The sequence below is a fragment of the Oxyura jamaicensis genome, chromosome 6 (assembly GCF_011077185.1).
Source record: "Oxyura jamaicensis isolate SHBP4307 breed ruddy duck chromosome 6, BPBGC_Ojam_1.0, whole genome shotgun sequence".
Lineage (NCBI taxonomy): Eukaryota > Metazoa > Chordata > Aves > Anseriformes > Anatidae > Oxyura > Oxyura jamaicensis.
Genome location: NC_048898.1, coordinates 18,163,969 through 18,183,072, shown reverse-complemented (window position 1 = coordinate 18,183,072; position 19,104 = coordinate 18,163,969). Strand labels below are relative to the sequence as shown.

The following is a 19,104-nucleotide window of genomic DNA, read 5'->3' as shown; positions in this document are numbered from 1 at the left end:
TAAAGAAGTGCATCCCAGGGTGCCCATTTGGCATGCAATAACCAAGGCCAAAATCAGGAAACTAAAAAGAAGAGTGGGGTTGCAAAATGAAGTGTTTTTGTGAGTCTGTACTAGAAAAAATAGCAGCATTTCTGAAAAGCACAAACCTCATCAAGAAACTTCACACTGTGACTAACTATATATAATTTTATACACCTCCTTCCTGTGACACAGAACATGCCTACCAGCAGCCAACAGTAAGATTTTGTTTTCATTTATCTAAATAAGGAGACAAACTGCTCAGCTCAATGCCAGGGATAAATGCACCCTCACACACTACCATCAGGCTGTATGGCTGGTGCCAGTCTGCACTGAGGACGGGCATACAGATAGACTCTGAAATGCTTTGAAGTGCTGCAAAATGAGAACGCAACCACTGCAGTATCAGACAGATAGATCCTTACCAGTCAGCTCCTTGATACGTAAGCTGGAGTCACAAAGAAAGGCTGAAGAGCAGCAATAGACAATGGAAAAAAATTGGACAAATAGTAGAAAAAACAGCTGTCTGATTATCAAAACAAAAGGGTATCTGAAAGCACAGAGCACTTACTTCCCTATTTTAGAAAAGCCTGGACTATAAACCTGCCAGAATGTTCTCTCTCTGATTATACCCTGGACATGCTGATGCATGAAGCACTGGGGACAACACAAACATTTTAAGTCCTAGATGTTCCACTGCTGGGGTGGTTACCCAGTCTCTCAGAACTAAAAAATATTAATAAAAAAAAAATCACAAAACAAAACAAACCCTTTGTAAGTATTTCTCTTACCACATCAGTCTGTGAGAGTAGATACACTGATTTCAGGAGCAAACAGCCATCTTCTACTTCCCCTTTCTGTTGCAGCAATTGCTCCAAAGCCAGACGAGCTTCCTCTGTTACCACAAAACATTAAACTTCAATTCCTTAATGAAAGGTGAAAACACTGCATTGATCCTTTCTTAACAGATCTGACAAATTTTACAAAATTATACTAGAAAAAATCCAGAGATGAATGGAAAAACATGAAGGATTTTGATCCAACAGGCTCAGGCCAGTTCTTGTAAACTACTTTTCATAAACTGACAAGCTTCACTGGGAATATCGTCTCAGTTCATGAAGTTTGCCAACTGACCAGTGCAAAGACTGTACAAAAGGCCCCAGGAAAGCCATATGGGACTGGCCTACTTTTCCCATTAAAGAAAGCTCTTCAGAATATCAAGTGTAGCCTACTCTTACTGCATAGCTGCAGTGCTATGCATTTCTACCTACAAGCTCCAAAATAAAGTCTGGTGTGGCATACAAGCCCAGATCTACAGCAAAGTCACACCTAATAGTTGTGGGCTAGAACTGGTAGGAGATCTGGCATGCTATGCATTTTTTATTCTCTTTATTTCCCTCATACTAAGTGTGTAACACAGCATAGAGGACAGCTGAATAACAGCAAACCCCCAGTAGAAATGCTATGTGATCATTACCTGCAGGCTTGCCATTGAGGTTCTTCTTAATCTCCTTCGTAAGAAGCTTGGAAACTTCACTGGCTAACAGCTGAATGTTGGGGAATATGATTACTCCATCAGACTGTTCCCAGGCCTGAAATCCAAGTGTGAAAAACTGTTTAAAAGTTTCTGATACCGCATGTGTTGGGTGGATTGAGAAGTACTAATAAATATACATAAAGCTGAAGTTAACATTTCCCTTCAAAATTCCCTCCCCACACAATGTTGTCTGGCAAATGCTGTTTAATGGACTAGCAGAAGTCCGACCCTTCAGATACAGAAGTCAGCCTGGAACAGGCAACATTTGACTCACATAATGCACCTGGCCAGACAGCATTTACATTATTTTCTCCAGTGGATAGAATCAAAACAGCTTAGATGTCTGTCACAGCCTCTGTGCCAATACTTATTTGTAACAAAAAGCATGCTAGCACATTTTAAAATAATACAACAGTCTGTACCTTAAAGAGATTACTGTTGTCCAAAAAATCAACTAAAAGGATATCTTTCTCCAAAAATTGTTTTCCCAAAACTGGTCTTAATCAAAAAATAAACATTTTTTCAGAAATAAAAACATAAAAATTGCATTTTCTCTGTTCAGCAAGTCATTGCATGGTCTCAGCTACTTAGAAACTGAAATGGGGTTGGAACTGCAGTTCTCGTGGAGCACTGCAACAGATCTGTCACACAGAAACCATGATAATAAGCAACTACTGCATGCAGGCAGCAGTATACTGGCAAGATTCACCTGAAACTGAACTGTTTCTTTAAAGTTAAAAAATTCAGAAAAATCACAAAACAACAACAACAACAAAAAGCAAAATCCATCGCTTCTTTTATGTTTTGCTTTTTTAGTGCATGTATAAAGTTTCTGCCTTACAATTCTATGGCTATGAGCTTGCAACTTTACAAGCCAGCTACATCGTGAGTACAATTCAGTTCTATTATAGGAAAAGATGCTCTACTGAAATGTTGAAGATTTTGACAGTTAACATTTACCAGCCCAGGAATTCTGAATAATTCCTACCCTACACCATAATAAAGCTCTCCTAAGCAGGCAGGTATTGCCCTAAATGTTTAGCTAGCCAAGAAAAGCAAATTCATAAACTAGTATATGAATTACTTGTTCAAGTACAGAAGAACAATTCAATGCAAAACTGACAACAGTAGCAAGACTTGATGGTTCCCTGCTCCACTTCTGACATCCTTTCCTTTTCTCAAATATATCCTATTCATTCTAAAACATATTCATTTTCAATCAACCAACAATATTAATTAATCAAAGGGTCAGCACAGTGCTACTGCCATTGTGCAAAAGCTCAGTAAGGCTGTGTCATTACAGAGAAGGCCACTCATGTTCCAATTTAATTTCCTGGGTGATCATCCTGTAGGGGTCAGACACTAACCTCTAGAAAATGCTCTCCTCTAAAAACAGGCCCAATCAGTTCCATGTTGGTCTTTGAGTTATAAAGATCTGTATCTGGAAGAAGCCCAACCTGACTCCATTCCAGAATGCCTGCCTTCTGGGGAAACTCAAATAATGCGGTGTCAACCTAATCTGTTCTTCCTCTTAAGCCTGGCTGTTTCTAGATGTTAAAGATATTGCCATAAGTTCCTTGTCTGCTGTTACCATCTGTCCTTCCTAGTCAGGGGTAGCGGGAACAGGCAGCAACACACTGAAACTCCCAACTGTTTTACACAGAGCTCTACGTTAGAATTGCCTATGCCGAGTAACAGACTGCTTCAGTGTTAAGGGGGATGACATTTCCCTCTGAGGTTTGAGCAATGCTTCATGGAGAGATGCTAACTCAAAAGCCATCTATCGAATAGAACATTCTGATGCTTTCCAAGGCACATAGAGGCACCAGACGTCGCATTAAAATCACTCCCAGCCTATGCCTAGATCACAAACAGTTAGCTAACATTTTCCTCCTACACCTTTTCCTTCTGCATCAAGGAGTGTCAGGGAGCAATGAGCCCCCGCATCTCAGCTGTCTCCTGGTTAGGGCCCTTTCTCCAGCTGGCCCAGCAAGAGCCAAAGCTCTCAGGTGGAGACAGAGATGCATTGGCACCTGCATGACCCAACAACGAAAGGAAGACAAATGAAAATCCTCAAGGGAGAAAGAGGATTTATGCACAATCCCCTATTAAATACAAGAAAGCAGGGTGGTTAATGCAACTAAGAACTTGAACAAAGATGTGTTTGCCCGGGCCAGACCAGGGGCTTCACACAAAGCAGGAAGCTCTTACATGAAAGGTAGTAAAGTTGTATGGGGAAAGACATGATAACTCAAAGCTAATGGGCCAGCCTTTCAACAATGTACTCCTAAATCAATGATGCAAGGACAAAATACTCTACCCATGCATCTGAACTTAAAAGACTACAAAACAGCACAAAGCTCTGCTGTTAAAAAACTTGAGAAAAGGGAAAGCAAAAATCCCTCTCATAGAGCACAAAAGCAAGCATTAAGCTAATGGGAAATTTGCACATCTGTTTTGAATATATTTTGTAGCCATGATATTCTTTAGGAATTTGAAATCATTACTGCATTTCAGGAAATCATTTCTTACAACCCTAAAACATGTGAAGTTCAGCCCTGCAGAAGGGAAGCACAGATGGGTTTTTCTGTGCACAAAATTGCCAGTGCCTTGGCAACACTTAGCCTGCCTCCTGAGGAATTGCTGTCCTCTGACTCACAGGTACTGACGTTTATTTCTCAAGTGTCACAAGTGTATTGTGCCTTGGACCAGGGCAAGCTTGCACTCAAATATAGCAAAGTCTTTGCCATAGGTCTTGCCAGACCCAACCTGCAACTTGAACTGCACTTGATTTGTCTGCATCACACTGACACCAAAGGGTTACCTGCTTCAGTACTGTTAAGTGGCACGAGCATCTACAGCAGTTTTGAAACCCTGTGTTCTGTGGGGAAAGTTCTGTGTAAGCTTCACAAGTTCATGCTTCATCCAGCTGAGTGAAATGCTTTTGACTATCTGGAAGTTATTTCTTTATATTATGGACACCAAAGATTTCACAGAACTAAGCACAGTGATTTCCTTGCTCACACATTTAAATACATTCCTTGTACTACAGGGTCCCTTTTTGTGTCCCATAATGCTTCCACATATGTCTAACACACCATGTCTAACAATATTTTTTCTCCGCCACTTACTACCTGTTTAGAAAACTGGTTCAGACAGGTAGGGAATTGATGGGTCTGAGTTTGGTCACCCACGAACAAAAACAAGTACAGACAGATAAAATATGCCATCATTAAGATATGGTTTTACAAAACAAACAAACTTATTTGCTTTCTGAAAGATTTACATGATGGGAGTGTGTAAAAACCAGATTCTATACCCATAAATACCCTAGGTAATTCAGGAGAAAGACAATCCTACTGAACCACGTGATCAGAAAACATTTAAGTATAGGCCAGGTTTTCTGTATCTCTCAGGATTATGCTCTGCCATTCTGCCACTGTATGATCCACTCAAACAATTTCCTATATTTTTCATGCACTCAAACAAAATTAACCCTCAAGACTCCCATTCATCACAGGACTCTTCCAGGTTTACCTTTCAATATGGCCATCTCAGAAATCATTGTCTGATAGGAGCTGTAGGGAATGCAGCAGGGCAGCCTGTTAACTAGTGTTCTACTCCTGAGCTATCTCACCCACATTATGACCTTCCTCTCCTCACGTGCTGCAGTTTCCCCACCTGTAACAACTCCTTTCTCAAGGACTGGAATTAGACATCTGCACTGTCATTAACCCCAAAAATTAATCTTCCACACCATACTCCTGCATTTCCCCTAGCTAGCAGCATGTCACAACCTCATTTTCCCCAAACTGAAACTGCACCCAGTCTTCACTAAATAAATAAAATAGTGTAGGGTGATATGAAGTAACCTCTTCACAGGGTACTCACTTTGAAACATGCTTGTATCATCAGCATATTCCTTGACACAACGGGTAGAATTTAGCCATTCACATAAATAAAGCAGTGTTCCCCTATATACTTTTCTTGTGCTAAGATTGCAGGTTAGAGGAGAGATGGACAAGCAACTGTTTCCCTAGGCTCCGAGTAGAATAAAAGTGCCCACCTCCTAGCCAAAGAGATCATGTACTAATCAACTCCACTGGCAGTTAGGGTGGCCACACAACACAGAGCAACAGAAAAATCAAATGCATGGCCTTGGCATCTGCACCAAAGGCAATACAGAGAACAAACCTTTAGGAAGAGAGGAAGAAAGTCCAGCAGCCTTCTCTGTTGCTCCTCTGGGATGAGAAATGGAGCCACCTGCTCATATTCTACAAACTGTCTGCCTAGAGCCTCCCACTGGAGACCATGACTCTGGGGCAGCTCGTCCTTGCTGTGTGCAGGTTGTCCCAGTGCTTCTGCTTTGTCTACATCACCAGGGCTTTGCTCTCGCTGTCCTGCTTTGCCAGGTGAATCCTCCAGCTGCCCCATGTGCTCAGTTGATTTGTCCATGCTGAAATCAGAAATTAAGTTAAAGATACTGTGGTTACTTACAGCTATCATCAACCCATACCACCCCATGGTCCTGTCAACCCAAACATTCACAGTCTTAGCTATTGGAGTTTGGGAAGCTTATAGGTTTGCTGCCACTGATTCTTCTCCACTTCTAATGGCTAAGCACTCTGCTCCTGGACAACAGCATTATTACCGTGCAATCATATGCATGCATGTTTCATAAGAGAGAGCTCATTCATTTTCTACACAACTCATCTGGGCTTTGGAAGATAAAATGATAAACCAGGCAGGAAATCTGGATTCTAGCCCCACCTTTAACAGAGTCAGATTTTCTCTCTTCTTCCATTGCCTCAACTATAAAAGAAAAATCATAACTATTACCATCATCAGATTTACAACAAAAGAGCACTTCTCAAGATCCAGGTTATACATTTCATTAAGTGTGAATGCTAAACTAAGCTGTGTGTCTGATGCATTCCCCACCTAGAACAGGGATGAAGCACCAGCTGGAAACACTGGTTGTTCATTAAATTTGACCTACAATTGGTCCATCTTGTGCTGTAGGTAAAGGAATCCCTCTGATGACCTTATCTCAACCCCAAGTCCTCTCATCTGTCTTCCAGTTCTGTTTTCATCCATGGTCTTTTGGGAGGTCCCTGATTCAGCCTTGAACCCACAGCAACTCTACACCTTTGTCAGAGCTTTCTGTGAGCTCACCCCTCTACCCAGAGCTGTCCTAATATTTTATGTTTGCATGAGTGGAAGTTAGGCTTCTCCAGTTTCAATCATAATCAGCCATATACGGTGTGGTGTCTAGGACACTGACTGCTCAGAATTGAGGGATATGACACAAACTATTATAGTGTGAGCAGGCAGCTAGGCAGCTGTCAGGAAGAGAAACATGGTCCATCGTTTTACTTGACAAATTGATCATTTTTTTAAAAACCTAGAAGAATCTTTAACCCATCATTAACACTCTCTCAAAGAAAAACAGCATACACCTATTTCTAGGAGATAGGTTCTCTATGCACAGTGGCTCTTTACTTACTGTTGTGGATTGTCAAAAAAAAAAATGACAAAAAGCAATGTAATTCAAAAACTGAGTCAGTTCTCCTGCATTACCCATTTATAGACCCCCTGAAATAAAAATAGATTCTTATTAGCCTTGTTTAGAAATGATGAGCCAACAGTGATACTATATTTGGGATTCTCTTCCATCGCCATCAATCAGCTACGCAGCTTGCTTGCTGCTTGCACCCTGCCCACTCCAAGCCAGATGAACCAGTTTCACTTCCACATGCATGCAGCACCTCTGAGCTGCAGAGATGAAGAAGGTGACGCTATCTTGTCACTGGGCACCACACCACCTGCAGCAGGCTGATGGCCCCAGAAGACACCTAGGCTTGGATGCAAAGGCTGATCCTTCACAGTACAGAGAAGGGTAACTCTACCATAGGCCATACACCGTCCTTCACTAGGAGATGGATAGGAGATGGAGGGGCTACGAGATTTTAATCAGTCTCCAAGGGTATCAGTCTGGAGCTTCCTACCTCAACAACAGTTTGTTTCACTGCTGTTGTTTTCCTTAATTGTCTGTGTCAATACAACACAGTTCTGTGAGCAGAAAAAGTATGATGACTCTGTTGGCACTGAGGAAACAGGAAGACACTGTTCCTCATGACTGTGTGGGAGAGACATTTGTCATAGGTTATCCTTTGCCCTTGTATAGGATATCAGCCCACTTCAGTCATCGCAAAGCTGTACCATGTACTGAAAAAGCCTGGGTACTGTTCTAGGAGTCAGTGATAGCATAGTTCAGTCACTTTTTCAAGGAGGCTGCTCTCACATCCCAAATGGCACCATCCTCTTTCCTAAGTGAAGCATCTTGCTGTGGAAACTACCATGCTAAACCTGAAACAATGCTAAGTAACAAGTAACCCACACTCCTACTGTCTAGATTTACCTTGATCATTCGTATAAGAAGCTTGAAATCCATGGCAGAGGCAGTCATTTTACAAATCGTGAAACTGAAGCACGGAGGTGAAATGCAGTGCTTATAGTGACCTCAGAAGGCCAGCAACTGAGCAATCAGTGGCACTGCTTGAAGAGAGGCAAGAGTATTTAGCAATTTTCTCTTTCTATTCATAATTTACTTTGCAGGGTTTCTTGCTGATTGCACAGCAGAGACAAGCAGGGCTGGTCACTCAAAACATTTTCAGAATACAAAGCTATGTAATGGCAAAATGAGGATCACAATTTGCCTCCTAATTTACTCCAACTATTCAGACTACAAGAGGCACATTAAACTAAACATCAGACCCCTAGTATTAGTCCGTTTTCTCCACTTGCACTTTCTACTTTACATGTTCTGCCTCCTAATAGCCTTTGCTTGGATCTACAATTTCATTTGGGCTTCTAAATCTTTTGTGTTTTCTGTTCCGCTTAGAGGAAAGTTATTCTTCTGGACCAATCAACATATCACAGGATCCAGGATTCAAGTATCTTTGATACTAAGGATAACTTAGATATTTTGAAAAGGTCTAATCTGTTGATTCTCTGTTACATCCCACCATTTGAACTGATCCTCATTGTAAACTAATGGCTTATTTCAGTTTTGGTTATGTTATAAATACCACAATAATAGAAAAAGTAAAGTTTAAATACTAATGAGTAACAAAAAAAAAAAAAAAAAAAAAAAAGGAGATCCGAAAATGAAAATATATCAAAGAAACCTAATGCTATCATTCAGAAAGTGGTGTCAGGTAACAGAGAGGAAGTTGAACTTATTCATGTATTTTCCCTTTTGTTCTAAATGAAGATTATATGAAATCACACTACAGTGTGGTTGAGCCTTTTCAGACTGATAGGATAAAAGGGAGGAAAGGCTTGACCAAGGCTGGTAGAAAAATAACGTTGATATTAAAAGCTTAATGACTGAACATGTATGATTTTTGTAAAGACTCATTTTTAATTCAGCATTACTTATATTTACCTTGGGTTTTGACCCCCCCCAAAATCTAAAGAATAATCCCATAATGCTACAAAAATCCCAAATTGCACCAAATCAAGAGTTTCTTTAACCATTAAAAAACATTTGTTATCTGAGAAGGGTCTCACACTAGGATAGTTAAGCAAAACACAGTGAAGACTGATACCAGATTTCAGAATTTGGTCCACTTTTTATAGCAAGTGTCTGCAAAAAAATAAAATAAAAAATAATGGTAATTTAAAACCCAAGACTCTGGTGACTGTCAGAAATGCACAGCTCACAGTGCCCCCAAAATCGACTGGTAATGACTCTCAGTATTCCCTTCCCCTTCTTTGCCACCAAGATAAGCCTGATCATTAAATAGTCATCCCAGTAAATTGCCAGTCAATTTTTTGAAAAGCTTAAAAACAGGATTCCTTTACCTCCCAGGTAAAGTAACATCAGAAGGCTCTCTGATGTTACATGATCCAAGCAGTGGAAGGCATCTACTTTCTTCTGTGAACTGGTTTATCCCACAAATTCTAGTTGACCCTGAATTCAGCCACAACCTCCTTTTTTTGTGGCTCACACTATTCTGTCCTTACAGGCACCAACAACAGTTCCTCAGAAAAAAAACACCGTGCCAGACTGTCGAATATTTTACCTTTTGTTCCTCAATCTATCATTTTCCTAACCATCATTGCAAGGTCTTTTTAATTGTAAATTATTTTGGGAAGGAATTCACTCTTCATAAATTTTGGCACAGCACTTCATACAATGGGGGCCTAATGTGGTTGACGACTTGATCCAAGCACTGACTAAAAGTAATATACAAGAGAGTTTTAAAATACTTATCAGCTTAGAGAAAGTTGAAAGCTGTTCAAAGAACAAGTTGCATTTCAGTAGGATACAGTCTTTATTTTTTCAGCAATAAGTATAATTTCAGCTTGTTTCAGGAAGGTATTACACTATGACTGCCAAAGGAATTTCCTTAATTTATGCTAGAATGTAATTTGCCCAACCTTATTTTTAGTTTTGAGTATATTAAGTTGTACAAGGCCTTTCTGTGCAGTACAACCTCTCAAAATCATTATTTTGGTCTCAAACATGTAACAGCATTTATCTTTACTTTTGTTTGAAGAGCATTTCCATGCAGTTCAAAAGTGGATACAAAACTGACTTAAGCCCTCTCTCATGTACCCACTATTTATTTTTTCTGTTTTAAAAAAGTAGCTTCTAAATATCTAAGTGGAAGCAGTTTCTTCTCTGACTTGTATATGCCACTGATGAAGTCTAGAGAAAAGAAGCCCAGATATCAAAATAGATTGCTTTTGAGGTACTGTCTTCCTGGTAGGGACGCAAATGGTGCCCAGCCCAAGAGTAAGCAGAACATTTCTGGTTAGTCACAGACAAAATAGTTGTACAAACTCAAAAGAATAAGACCAGGGTAATTATCTCAAAACAGCAGCTCACAGATAAGGACCAAATCTAACGAGTTTGTAATAGCAGCAGCAATAGATATACCCTATTATTATTCCTAGAATAAAGGACACAAGCAAACAGCTCTGCTCCTTTTTTCTCCTTGTGCTGCAGTTCAGGGCAAGCTTTAAATGAAGCTTTTGTTGTTTAAAAACAATCCTACCATAACAAACCAATTGTAGATCATGCTGCAGTTTCCTTCAACAGCTAAATCTGTTTCTTCCGCTTTCACAGAAAAATCTCTTGACATACCTGGGCTCCTGGATTCAGCAGCTCTTCTTGCAGTCAACAACCACATCCAGAGAAGTGAGCTTTGTTGCTTCTGTCCTATTATGCATCTTGGTGCATGCAGCAGCTCCCACTCTGCTCTTTAAAATTTCCACTGTGAATCACTTGATTAGCTAGCTGCTGCACTTATTTCCTGAAGAAAGCAGAAGTAGAAAAGAGCAAATGAACCACGTGTTCAGGACCCACCAAGCTCCCAAAGCAACTTAATTCAGTTGATGCACAAACCTGGCAGGCATCGCATTCCTCTGTCTGGATAGAGTAACCAGTTATTCCTCCCCCCCCCCCCCCCCCCCCCCCCCAGTGCCATATTCAAGATGAAGAGTGTGTCTGCACAGGGGTGGTAATTTTGTTTCTAAGTTTAAGGTTTTTACCAAACTACTACAGGAATACAGCACCACAAAGCTCAAACTCTGTGCAACTTACGCAGAAAGCATTGGCAACAACTGGAGTCCTTCCTCAAATGCAGTACCCTTAAATAAATATTCAAGGTAAATATTCAAGTCCTTGACCTCTCTACTAAAATGGCCAAGGCAGCTATTCAAAGAGGCAAATGAGCACTGTAAACTGCACTGACAACAAGACTTCATTAGACATGGGGTGGGGGAAGACTACTTCTCAGTTGTCTGATTGCTTTTTTGTGCTTCCCAATGACATACCTGAAAGGCTTTATAATTGTTTTTTAAGGGGAGGGGTTGTAGACATTTTTTTACAGAGGAAAAAGAAAAACGTTCCTAAACTATTTCTCGAAGAAGATTTTGCTGTGACCTTGCGAATTAGTGGGATTGTGGCATTACAGTGACTGAAACCTAAGGGGATTTTCCTCTATGTAGTTAAAGCCACCAGTTTTCTGTTAACATCTACTTCTCTCAAATGTCTGAAAAATTATTCAGGAGGAAGAACTACTTTCTCTTCCAGCTAAACTAGAGCAGCACCCAGACTGGAGACTCCTGATGGTTCCGATGGTAGAAGCACGTCCTGAAAGGTCTGATTTCAGTGTTGGACAGTGTTAGGTCATGAGAACAGGAAAGTGATTGCCTATATAACATGGGGACCTCCATTAATGCAGTGAGGTTTCTAGCACACAACAGTCCCAGTAGATTGTTCTCAATCTCCTTGTGCAACACAAGGCTGCACTTGGAGCCTCTCGCACACAGGGGTGGCTCCAGTGAACATGACATTGGGCCACTAGCAAGCTCAGCTGAGAGCCGCACGTGCAGGCTTCCAGGCAACTCTGAGCACATGCAGAGCACATGCCCATGCAGCCTGCATTGGCTGTGCCAACGTATGCACTGTTTTCCTGCCTTAGGCTGTTCACATATTAGCCAATACTTTCCCAGTTGTAGCCAATACTTTCCCAGTTGCAATCTAGCCGAAACCAGTGGTGAGATGAATGACAAGCACAGAGACACTGAAGAGAACATTAATACCACCCAAGAGCAAACATTGTTTTCCCCCTCCTAGCTCAGAAGGAGCCTAAATGTTACCACTGCTGCTCCATTTCCCCTTTTATTGTCAGTTTACAATCACGAAATGAGGTAATTTACAGCAGCCCCTCCATGCTGTTCAATCACAGAGCTTTATTTCCCAGGAGCCTTCTCCTGTCTAGTGGTGCGCCCCTCCATGGATGCTCTCAGGACACAAGCAGCCACACAGTCATTAGTAGATTTCTAATTCATGCAGCATAGGAATCATCATTTCTTTATCATTCTGCACTATCTGCCGATGGGGCTGAAAGTGGAGAGTTTCAACACGCCCTCCTGTTCCATCTCTGCTTCACTGGAGCAGAACAGCTGCAACCAAATTATCTGTAGTAAAAATAACTCAAGAAATAAAGACAAGCTAGTAACTCATGCAGTATTACCACAACTCCACTTGTCAGTTTGGACCGTTTACATTAACACCCCCTTGCACCATGCCTTCACCCACAAGAGGAGGAACAACCCTTCCTTTCTTAGGCCTTCCCACTGTCCACTTGATCTGATCCAGAATTAGTACTTTGGGAGACAGATAGGTAGATATAGGGGCATTCCTTTTCAAGAAGTTCTGCACTTCACACCCAGAACTGTCAAGAAAGTCACCTAGATACAGCTTCCCCACACACATACAAGCACCAAAGTCTGTATAATTCAGGACGGCCTCACAAAACCAAATTCTCTCCAAACATTTCTTGAGCCTGTTCAGCATGCAGGAAAGCAGGCCTCTCGGTTCTACAGAAATGAAAAGTTAGCTGTATTAAAACAGACCAAAAATCAAGAAAAAGGGTGGGTTTGACACATGCCTTTCAACATTGCAGCGTCCAAAAGTTGGGCCAGCTGCAGGTTTTTTCACCCTTTGCCTTTCCTGCTAAGACATTGCTCCATTTCATTTTCCTCTCCTTTCTTCAGTGGCAGAAGATGGCAGTCAGACTGCAGAGAAAGGCAACACAGAAAAAAAGCAAACCCAGAGGCAACTGAAAGCCTGTGAGGCCTTGGGTAACAGCAGCCATGCGGCAGGGAGGTGGCCTGGACCATGGGGAAGGAGGTTGCCCCTCAGGCTTACCCACTGCAGTGCATGGTTGGGCCTGTGGCTGCGGGCAGCACTACCAGTCCTGGGGAAATGAACAGGGCCGTGCTACGCAGACAGTAGTTTGCATATTTGTGTGCCTGCACAGGTAGCTGAAGTTCAGGGTTAAGGTAAATGGAGTTCATGCTGATGAAGCCATGAAGGCAGTAGCAATGTGCTGCTGCCAGGCAGCCGTCCTCTGCATGTGGCTGCCCTGCGCCCCTCCAAGCCAAGCACACTTGCTCTGAGTTAGGAGGTGCTGCTACACCACTAACTACGCTGACACCATGATGATCAGAAACAGCAACTTGCTGAAGTCAAGCTCCGGACTCCTGTCACAAAAGGTGTCCATTTTCTTCCCTAGACATCTAGGGGACTCCATGAGCCACCCCCTGAGCCTCCCAGTGCACAGGCTGGATCTTGGCAGCAATAAGATTTGGAGTGGCAGTGTTGTGACATGGATAATATCCACAACATGGATATGAAATATATGAAATTTTCGTTTCAAAGGGTTTCATTGGAAATTGGTACAAAATTCACTCCATCAACAAAAGTCCATAAATCAAAGTGTGATTTTTGTATGTTTCTGTTTCAACAAGAAAGAACCAAAGTAAATCCAATAGGCTGGGTCTGATAAGTCAGATTAGAGTAGTGGTTTTCAGTCTTTTCCAAGTTGTGAAATTCTGAAGTAGCTTCCTATGAACCCTTACAGAACACGTTCAAGGCTGCTGCTTTTAAATCCCCTATTTTCTTAGTTATTTTTGTGGCTCCTTTATAAGTAGTCAGAAATGGTCAGGAAGGGAATATCACTGGACTATAAGCACAGAAATACAAATTTAAACTCTAATATTTTGATTCCGTCCTTAACTATATTCCACCAAAATTACTCCAGTTATTCCAGTCAGTAAAGCAATAGCAAATTCAAAAAAAAAAAAAAAAAAAAAAAAAAAATTAAAAAGGCTACATTTAGAAAATATTTTGTAACAAAAAGTTAAAACTTTTGTTTGTTTGTTTTCTTCAGAAGAAAAAAGGATCTAAGTTGCTATTTACACTAAATGCCACCTACTGACCAGAAATACATTGTGCATGAAAATTTTTAAGGTGGCCTGGCTAAACACATGATGTTCACACTGGAAGGCATGCATATGCATCTAATGAGATTGAGGAAGTTGAAAGCCTAATGGAACGTATAATGGCATACCATTTCCCCCCTTCCTGTACCTCAGATTAACTTTATACTATATGATACAAAGGAATTCATTGTTTTCAGGAGTATTTGAATTAAAGGATCATGATGCAGACATTCTGCAGCAAAGCATCTACAGAATATAAAGGTAAATTTGAACACACAGCACTCATCAGAAAACAACACTCTCAGACTCAGACAAAAGCACAAGATATAATTACATAAACATATTGACCAAGAGCTGTTTTCCAGGAAGATTTACTTATCTCAGTGTGGAGAATCAGCACCAAAACCTCTAGTGAACACCACTTTCTTAAAGTCTTAGAAATCTTTTCTTCCTTTTTAATACCCCCATTTGCTCTCAGCAAGGATTTTTAGCTTGCACAGCCTGCAGTAACTCTTTACTGTCAGAAGAAACAGGGAGCCTGAAGTTCAGGCTAAACAAATTAAACAAATTCCTTGCAAAACATGTGTGAAAGCAGACATTTTACATCTCTGATGTATCCCCTACTAACAACCTTTTTTTCTTTTTAGCTCCCAGTTCTATTTATAAACTCCCGCTCCTGACCTTGCTCTCCTATAAGCTGCACTCCCAGAGGGACTCTGCATATATCCAGGAAGGCAGCTATCCCATAGTGATAACTATTCAGGTACCTTCAAATAGCTACTAAGCATGCTTAACAAGCCCTCAGACCCTATTCATGGGCAAACCTGGCTTTTCTACATTCTTCTAGCTCTCTGAACTAGACTCATGTACCTTCTCCACTTTTACTATTTATGGAACGCTGTAATTGCACTTGATTGCTAGATTTCACTGTCATAAAAAATTTGGGGCAGAAGCAATGAGGACAAACTGATGTAAGCAGTAGGTTTGCTATCTGATATTCTTTTGTTTAAAAACAGTCCTTGAAACTGAGTAGGTCCCTGGGAATTGTTTTCATCTTTCCCTAGGAAAAGACTGCTTTTAGGGTGTTCAGATGACTGTTCTAGGCTAGTAAATAATAGGGAAAAAAATATGAACAAGCTCTTCTTAATTTATAGTCAGATAGTACATTAATAGTTTCTTTTCTGCTAGGAGCTTAACCTACAAGAATACATAAAATTGCTGCTGTTACTCAGAAAAAAAAAAAATAGAACTGAAATTAAACTCTTGTTCTGAACATATCAAAATACTTTGTTAAAGAGAAAAGTTGAACAATAAAAAACTCATTAGCTGCATGATCATTTGTTAGCTTAGTATATTCAGACCTTGAAAGTACAGCTTACAAATTTGCAGTAGAGGCTGCTACTACATGGAGTAGAGGAGGAACTGGTAAAATAAGTTACCTTGCAGAAAGGCTCACCACAAAAAGGAAGTGCATCAGGCTCCTCAGCAGATGCTTGTTAGATAGGAATCCCTTTTTCTGCACTTCCATCCCAGGGCTGGAGAGCAGTGGCTCAGAGCTGACAACCCAGAAAATTCTTTCTGGATGTCTGTGTGTTAGAATGCCACTCCAGACACCGGGTCTTGGGCTGCCTCTGCTTGAAGTTATTGCCTCTTTGTGAGCAGAAGAATGTGAATGGCAGGGCTCACATGTAGGTCTAAGAAGACTTATTCAGTATTTAGGGTTTTTAAGCTGCACAAAAAGAGACCAGTCTTGAGGTGAAACTTAAACCATTGTTTTGTAGCTCAGTGCATCAGTCACTCACTACAACAAGCTTAGAGGAAGTGTAGTTGCCTCTTCAAGGAAAAGGGCCGTCCCATGGCTTGTGTTTCATTCTCCACAGTTAGAGATGTAGCTCAAAGGTGGGACTCATCTGAAGAGCCTTCTTGAATGCACAGATGACAAGCACACAATTAAATATTTAACATATTTAACATGGTCAGGCCAGGCTCTAGTGGTAATTTTTATTTCTATTTGAAATCATTTCCATTGAACATTTATATTTCTTTTATTTCTTAATTGTTGCTTATGTGAGAAAAGAATAAAGATGAAAAATTAAGCCTGTCTTTCCCCCATACAAGCATGCCTCCAAGAGATATTCAGAGCTCTTCCTTTCCCACGCAGCTATTCTGTCCACGCAGACCACAAATATGAAACTATACCTTATAGCCTTTTAGCCCCCACTCCAGCTCCAGACATTACCTGTCTGTTGGGTCTCAGAGGTAGCATCAGCAGCCTGGATTCAGAGCATTTCATGTGTTGGCACCTTCGCCTCCAAGTGTCACCAGGTGGCAGCACAGCAGAAGGGCTCTCAAGGTATGATGCCACATAAAGCCTAGAAATCATGCAAAGCTCCAAGTAGGCAGTTCATTCTCATGTTATAATTGCAGCTCCCATTACTTTTCCTCAGTCTGTCTTAAAGAGAGATAGGAGAGTACATCATAAAACAAAATATTATGACTTTCGTTCCTGTACATACTTTCAGCAATTTGAGCTTTTATAGAATTACATTTCCAGCTTCTGGAATGGACACCTTTTGGTTGGGCACCCAGCAGAGAAGCCACTTGGAACACAGTGGTCTATTTTGACCCTCCCATTCTAGGGGCACAGGAGCTATCAGCATGTAGCAAAGCAGATAAAAGATTATGAACAAAGAATGGAGCTTGGTGTGGTAGAAAATTGCTTGTCATCTTTGTCAAATAATTTCAGAAGAAAAAAATCAGGGACATGTAAAGGAAGATTTTTTAAAAATTATTATTATTATTATTTCCCAATACTTATGAAGCAAATCTAGTCAACATTGTTTTGAAAAGGTAACTTGAATTTAAATATTGAACAAAAATGTAAGTAAGGTGATTAAATGCAAGATGCTGATTAAAGCATCACCAAAAATAAATAAATAAAAATAAAATTAAAAAAAAGAGAATATCCTGAGACAAATGTCATTTGGGGAGTGTTAAATCATAGTCACATTTTTGGGAGGTTATTTTGTTGTTCTTAAAGAAAAAAATCCAATTCGCACAGTACTGTTTCTATAAATCCAATATTTTTTTTTCAGTGTTATTACTTTCCAAGCTGTAAATTCCCTGCAGTAACACTAGCTTAGGAACTGTCTTCCTAAGGATTTAGAACCATTTTTTATTTTTTTTTTGGTGCTGCAATATTTCAGACTCATAACACTGCAGCTGCTGAGAGTCTGTAAACATGGACAACCTGCACATGAGATCATATTTGAGAAGATATTCATGTAAATACACAGCTGGGTAGTTCAAATAAGCATGTTCCACATATTGATATTGGGGAAGGGAAAGGAAGGATGTAAATGTCATATTCTAGGAAACAGGAATCATTGAAAAGTGGTGTTGATTACCAAAATTAAGAGCACTTTTATTAGGATTGTATCTGCTTTAAACTGAATGCTGATTTTATAAGAACAGGACCGCTAAGTGATTGTTCCCCAATGGAAATGGTGGTATTGTTATTTAAAAAACAAAAATGTGTTTCACATTTTTCAGTTACATTTTGATTCAAAATAATTTACAGGAACAAATTTTCAGGTTACAGTTTTGCTTAGTAATTAAAAGTATTTGTTTTAAATCCATTTTATAGCGCATTTTATTTGCATACATCTCTAAAAAATTATCATCTGAGTTGTCAGTATTATAATCTCTATTTTACAGGCTGGAAAACACAGACATTAAAAACTGAAGTGACATAACCTGGACCAGGTTGCCACCCAGTGACAGAGCCAAAAGATACTATCTAGTCTCAAAGACCCAAGTCCAGAAGTCATTAATATTTACAATTCAATTTTAATTTAGTTATTTTCTCCCCTGCTGCTTAAATTTTTTTGAAATAGAAAAAAATGTCAGTGTTAAAATAACATCACTTCTGAAATTTTTAGCTCCCATCATTTTTCACCTAGCCTCCAGTTTTTACCCTAGTTTCATTTTGAATCAGATCAGAATAAGTGACTATGGTTTTGCCTGAGACAGCAGGAAGAGACATATTCCTGAGGATGCCAGCCTCAGTCCCCAGCATCTAAAATATGCATGCACTGTTCTTTGGCTCCTGCCACTAAAAGAAAAAGAAATAATCCATTCTGCAACAATAGCATTTAACATTTAAATAATGCATTTCTGTACTTCCTCTCTGAATCAAGGACCTCATTTCTTTTAGGCCCACAAATATAAGTGACTGCCCATGTTTCTGCTTTTTAATGCAGCTGATTCGTGAGGTTCTGCAGCTCCTGACTAAAGAGTATATTCCTGTCACTGATCTCAAATGTGCAGGGAGAATCTGGACACATAGAGGAACAGGTGAGTGAGAAAAAAATACAGTAACCTCTCCAGACATGTTCTGGGACTGTCAGAGTAATTCCAACAAATTTTCTTAGATTTGAGTGAGAGCAGTGATGTCAAGATACAACTGGAGGACCGGCTGTATAGATAATACAATTAGAATCAGAGACCTGGGCGAGACAGCAGAGCTACCTAGGACAGACACAGCTTCCTTTCACTATGAAGTTTGAGGCTCTATGCTTTGTTTACATAATACAAAATCCAAACAATATGATTTACTCCAATAATTTCTGATCTAGCAGGTCAGTTAAGCATGTATTTTGATGTAAGACAAGTGAGTAGTCTCTTATGGTTTCAGTTACACTAATCCTATGCTTCATACTAAACAATTAATTTCCTTATTT

General features: G+C 40.2%; 1 protein-coding gene across 4 annotated transcripts in view; it reads right to left on the bottom strand.

Annotated features, from left to right (window-relative positions):
- Positions 1–16,733, bottom strand: part of WDFY4 (WDFY family member 4) — a 134,196-nt gene extending 117,463 nt beyond the window's left edge. For 3 of the 4 annotated variants that reach the window (XM_035330291.1, XM_035330293.1, XM_035330294.1), the window contains exons 1-6: positions 16,602–16,733; positions 15,819–16,091; positions 10,713–10,881; positions 5,750–6,011; positions 1,496–1,610; positions 810–913 (exon numbers count right to left, since the gene is read on the bottom strand). In XM_035330291.1, the coding sequence (XP_035186182.1) occupies positions 810–913; positions 1,496–1,610; positions 5,750–6,010 (480 nt within the window). In that variant the 5' untranslated portion in view covers position 6,011; positions 10,713–10,881; positions 15,819–16,091; positions 16,602–16,733. The remainder of the gene's footprint in view (positions 1–809; positions 914–1,495; positions 1,611–5,749; positions 6,012–10,712; positions 10,882–15,818; positions 16,092–16,601) is intronic. The other variant, XM_035330292.1, reaches the window with a different exon arrangement.
- Positions 16,734–19,104: the final 2,371 nt, after the last annotated feature.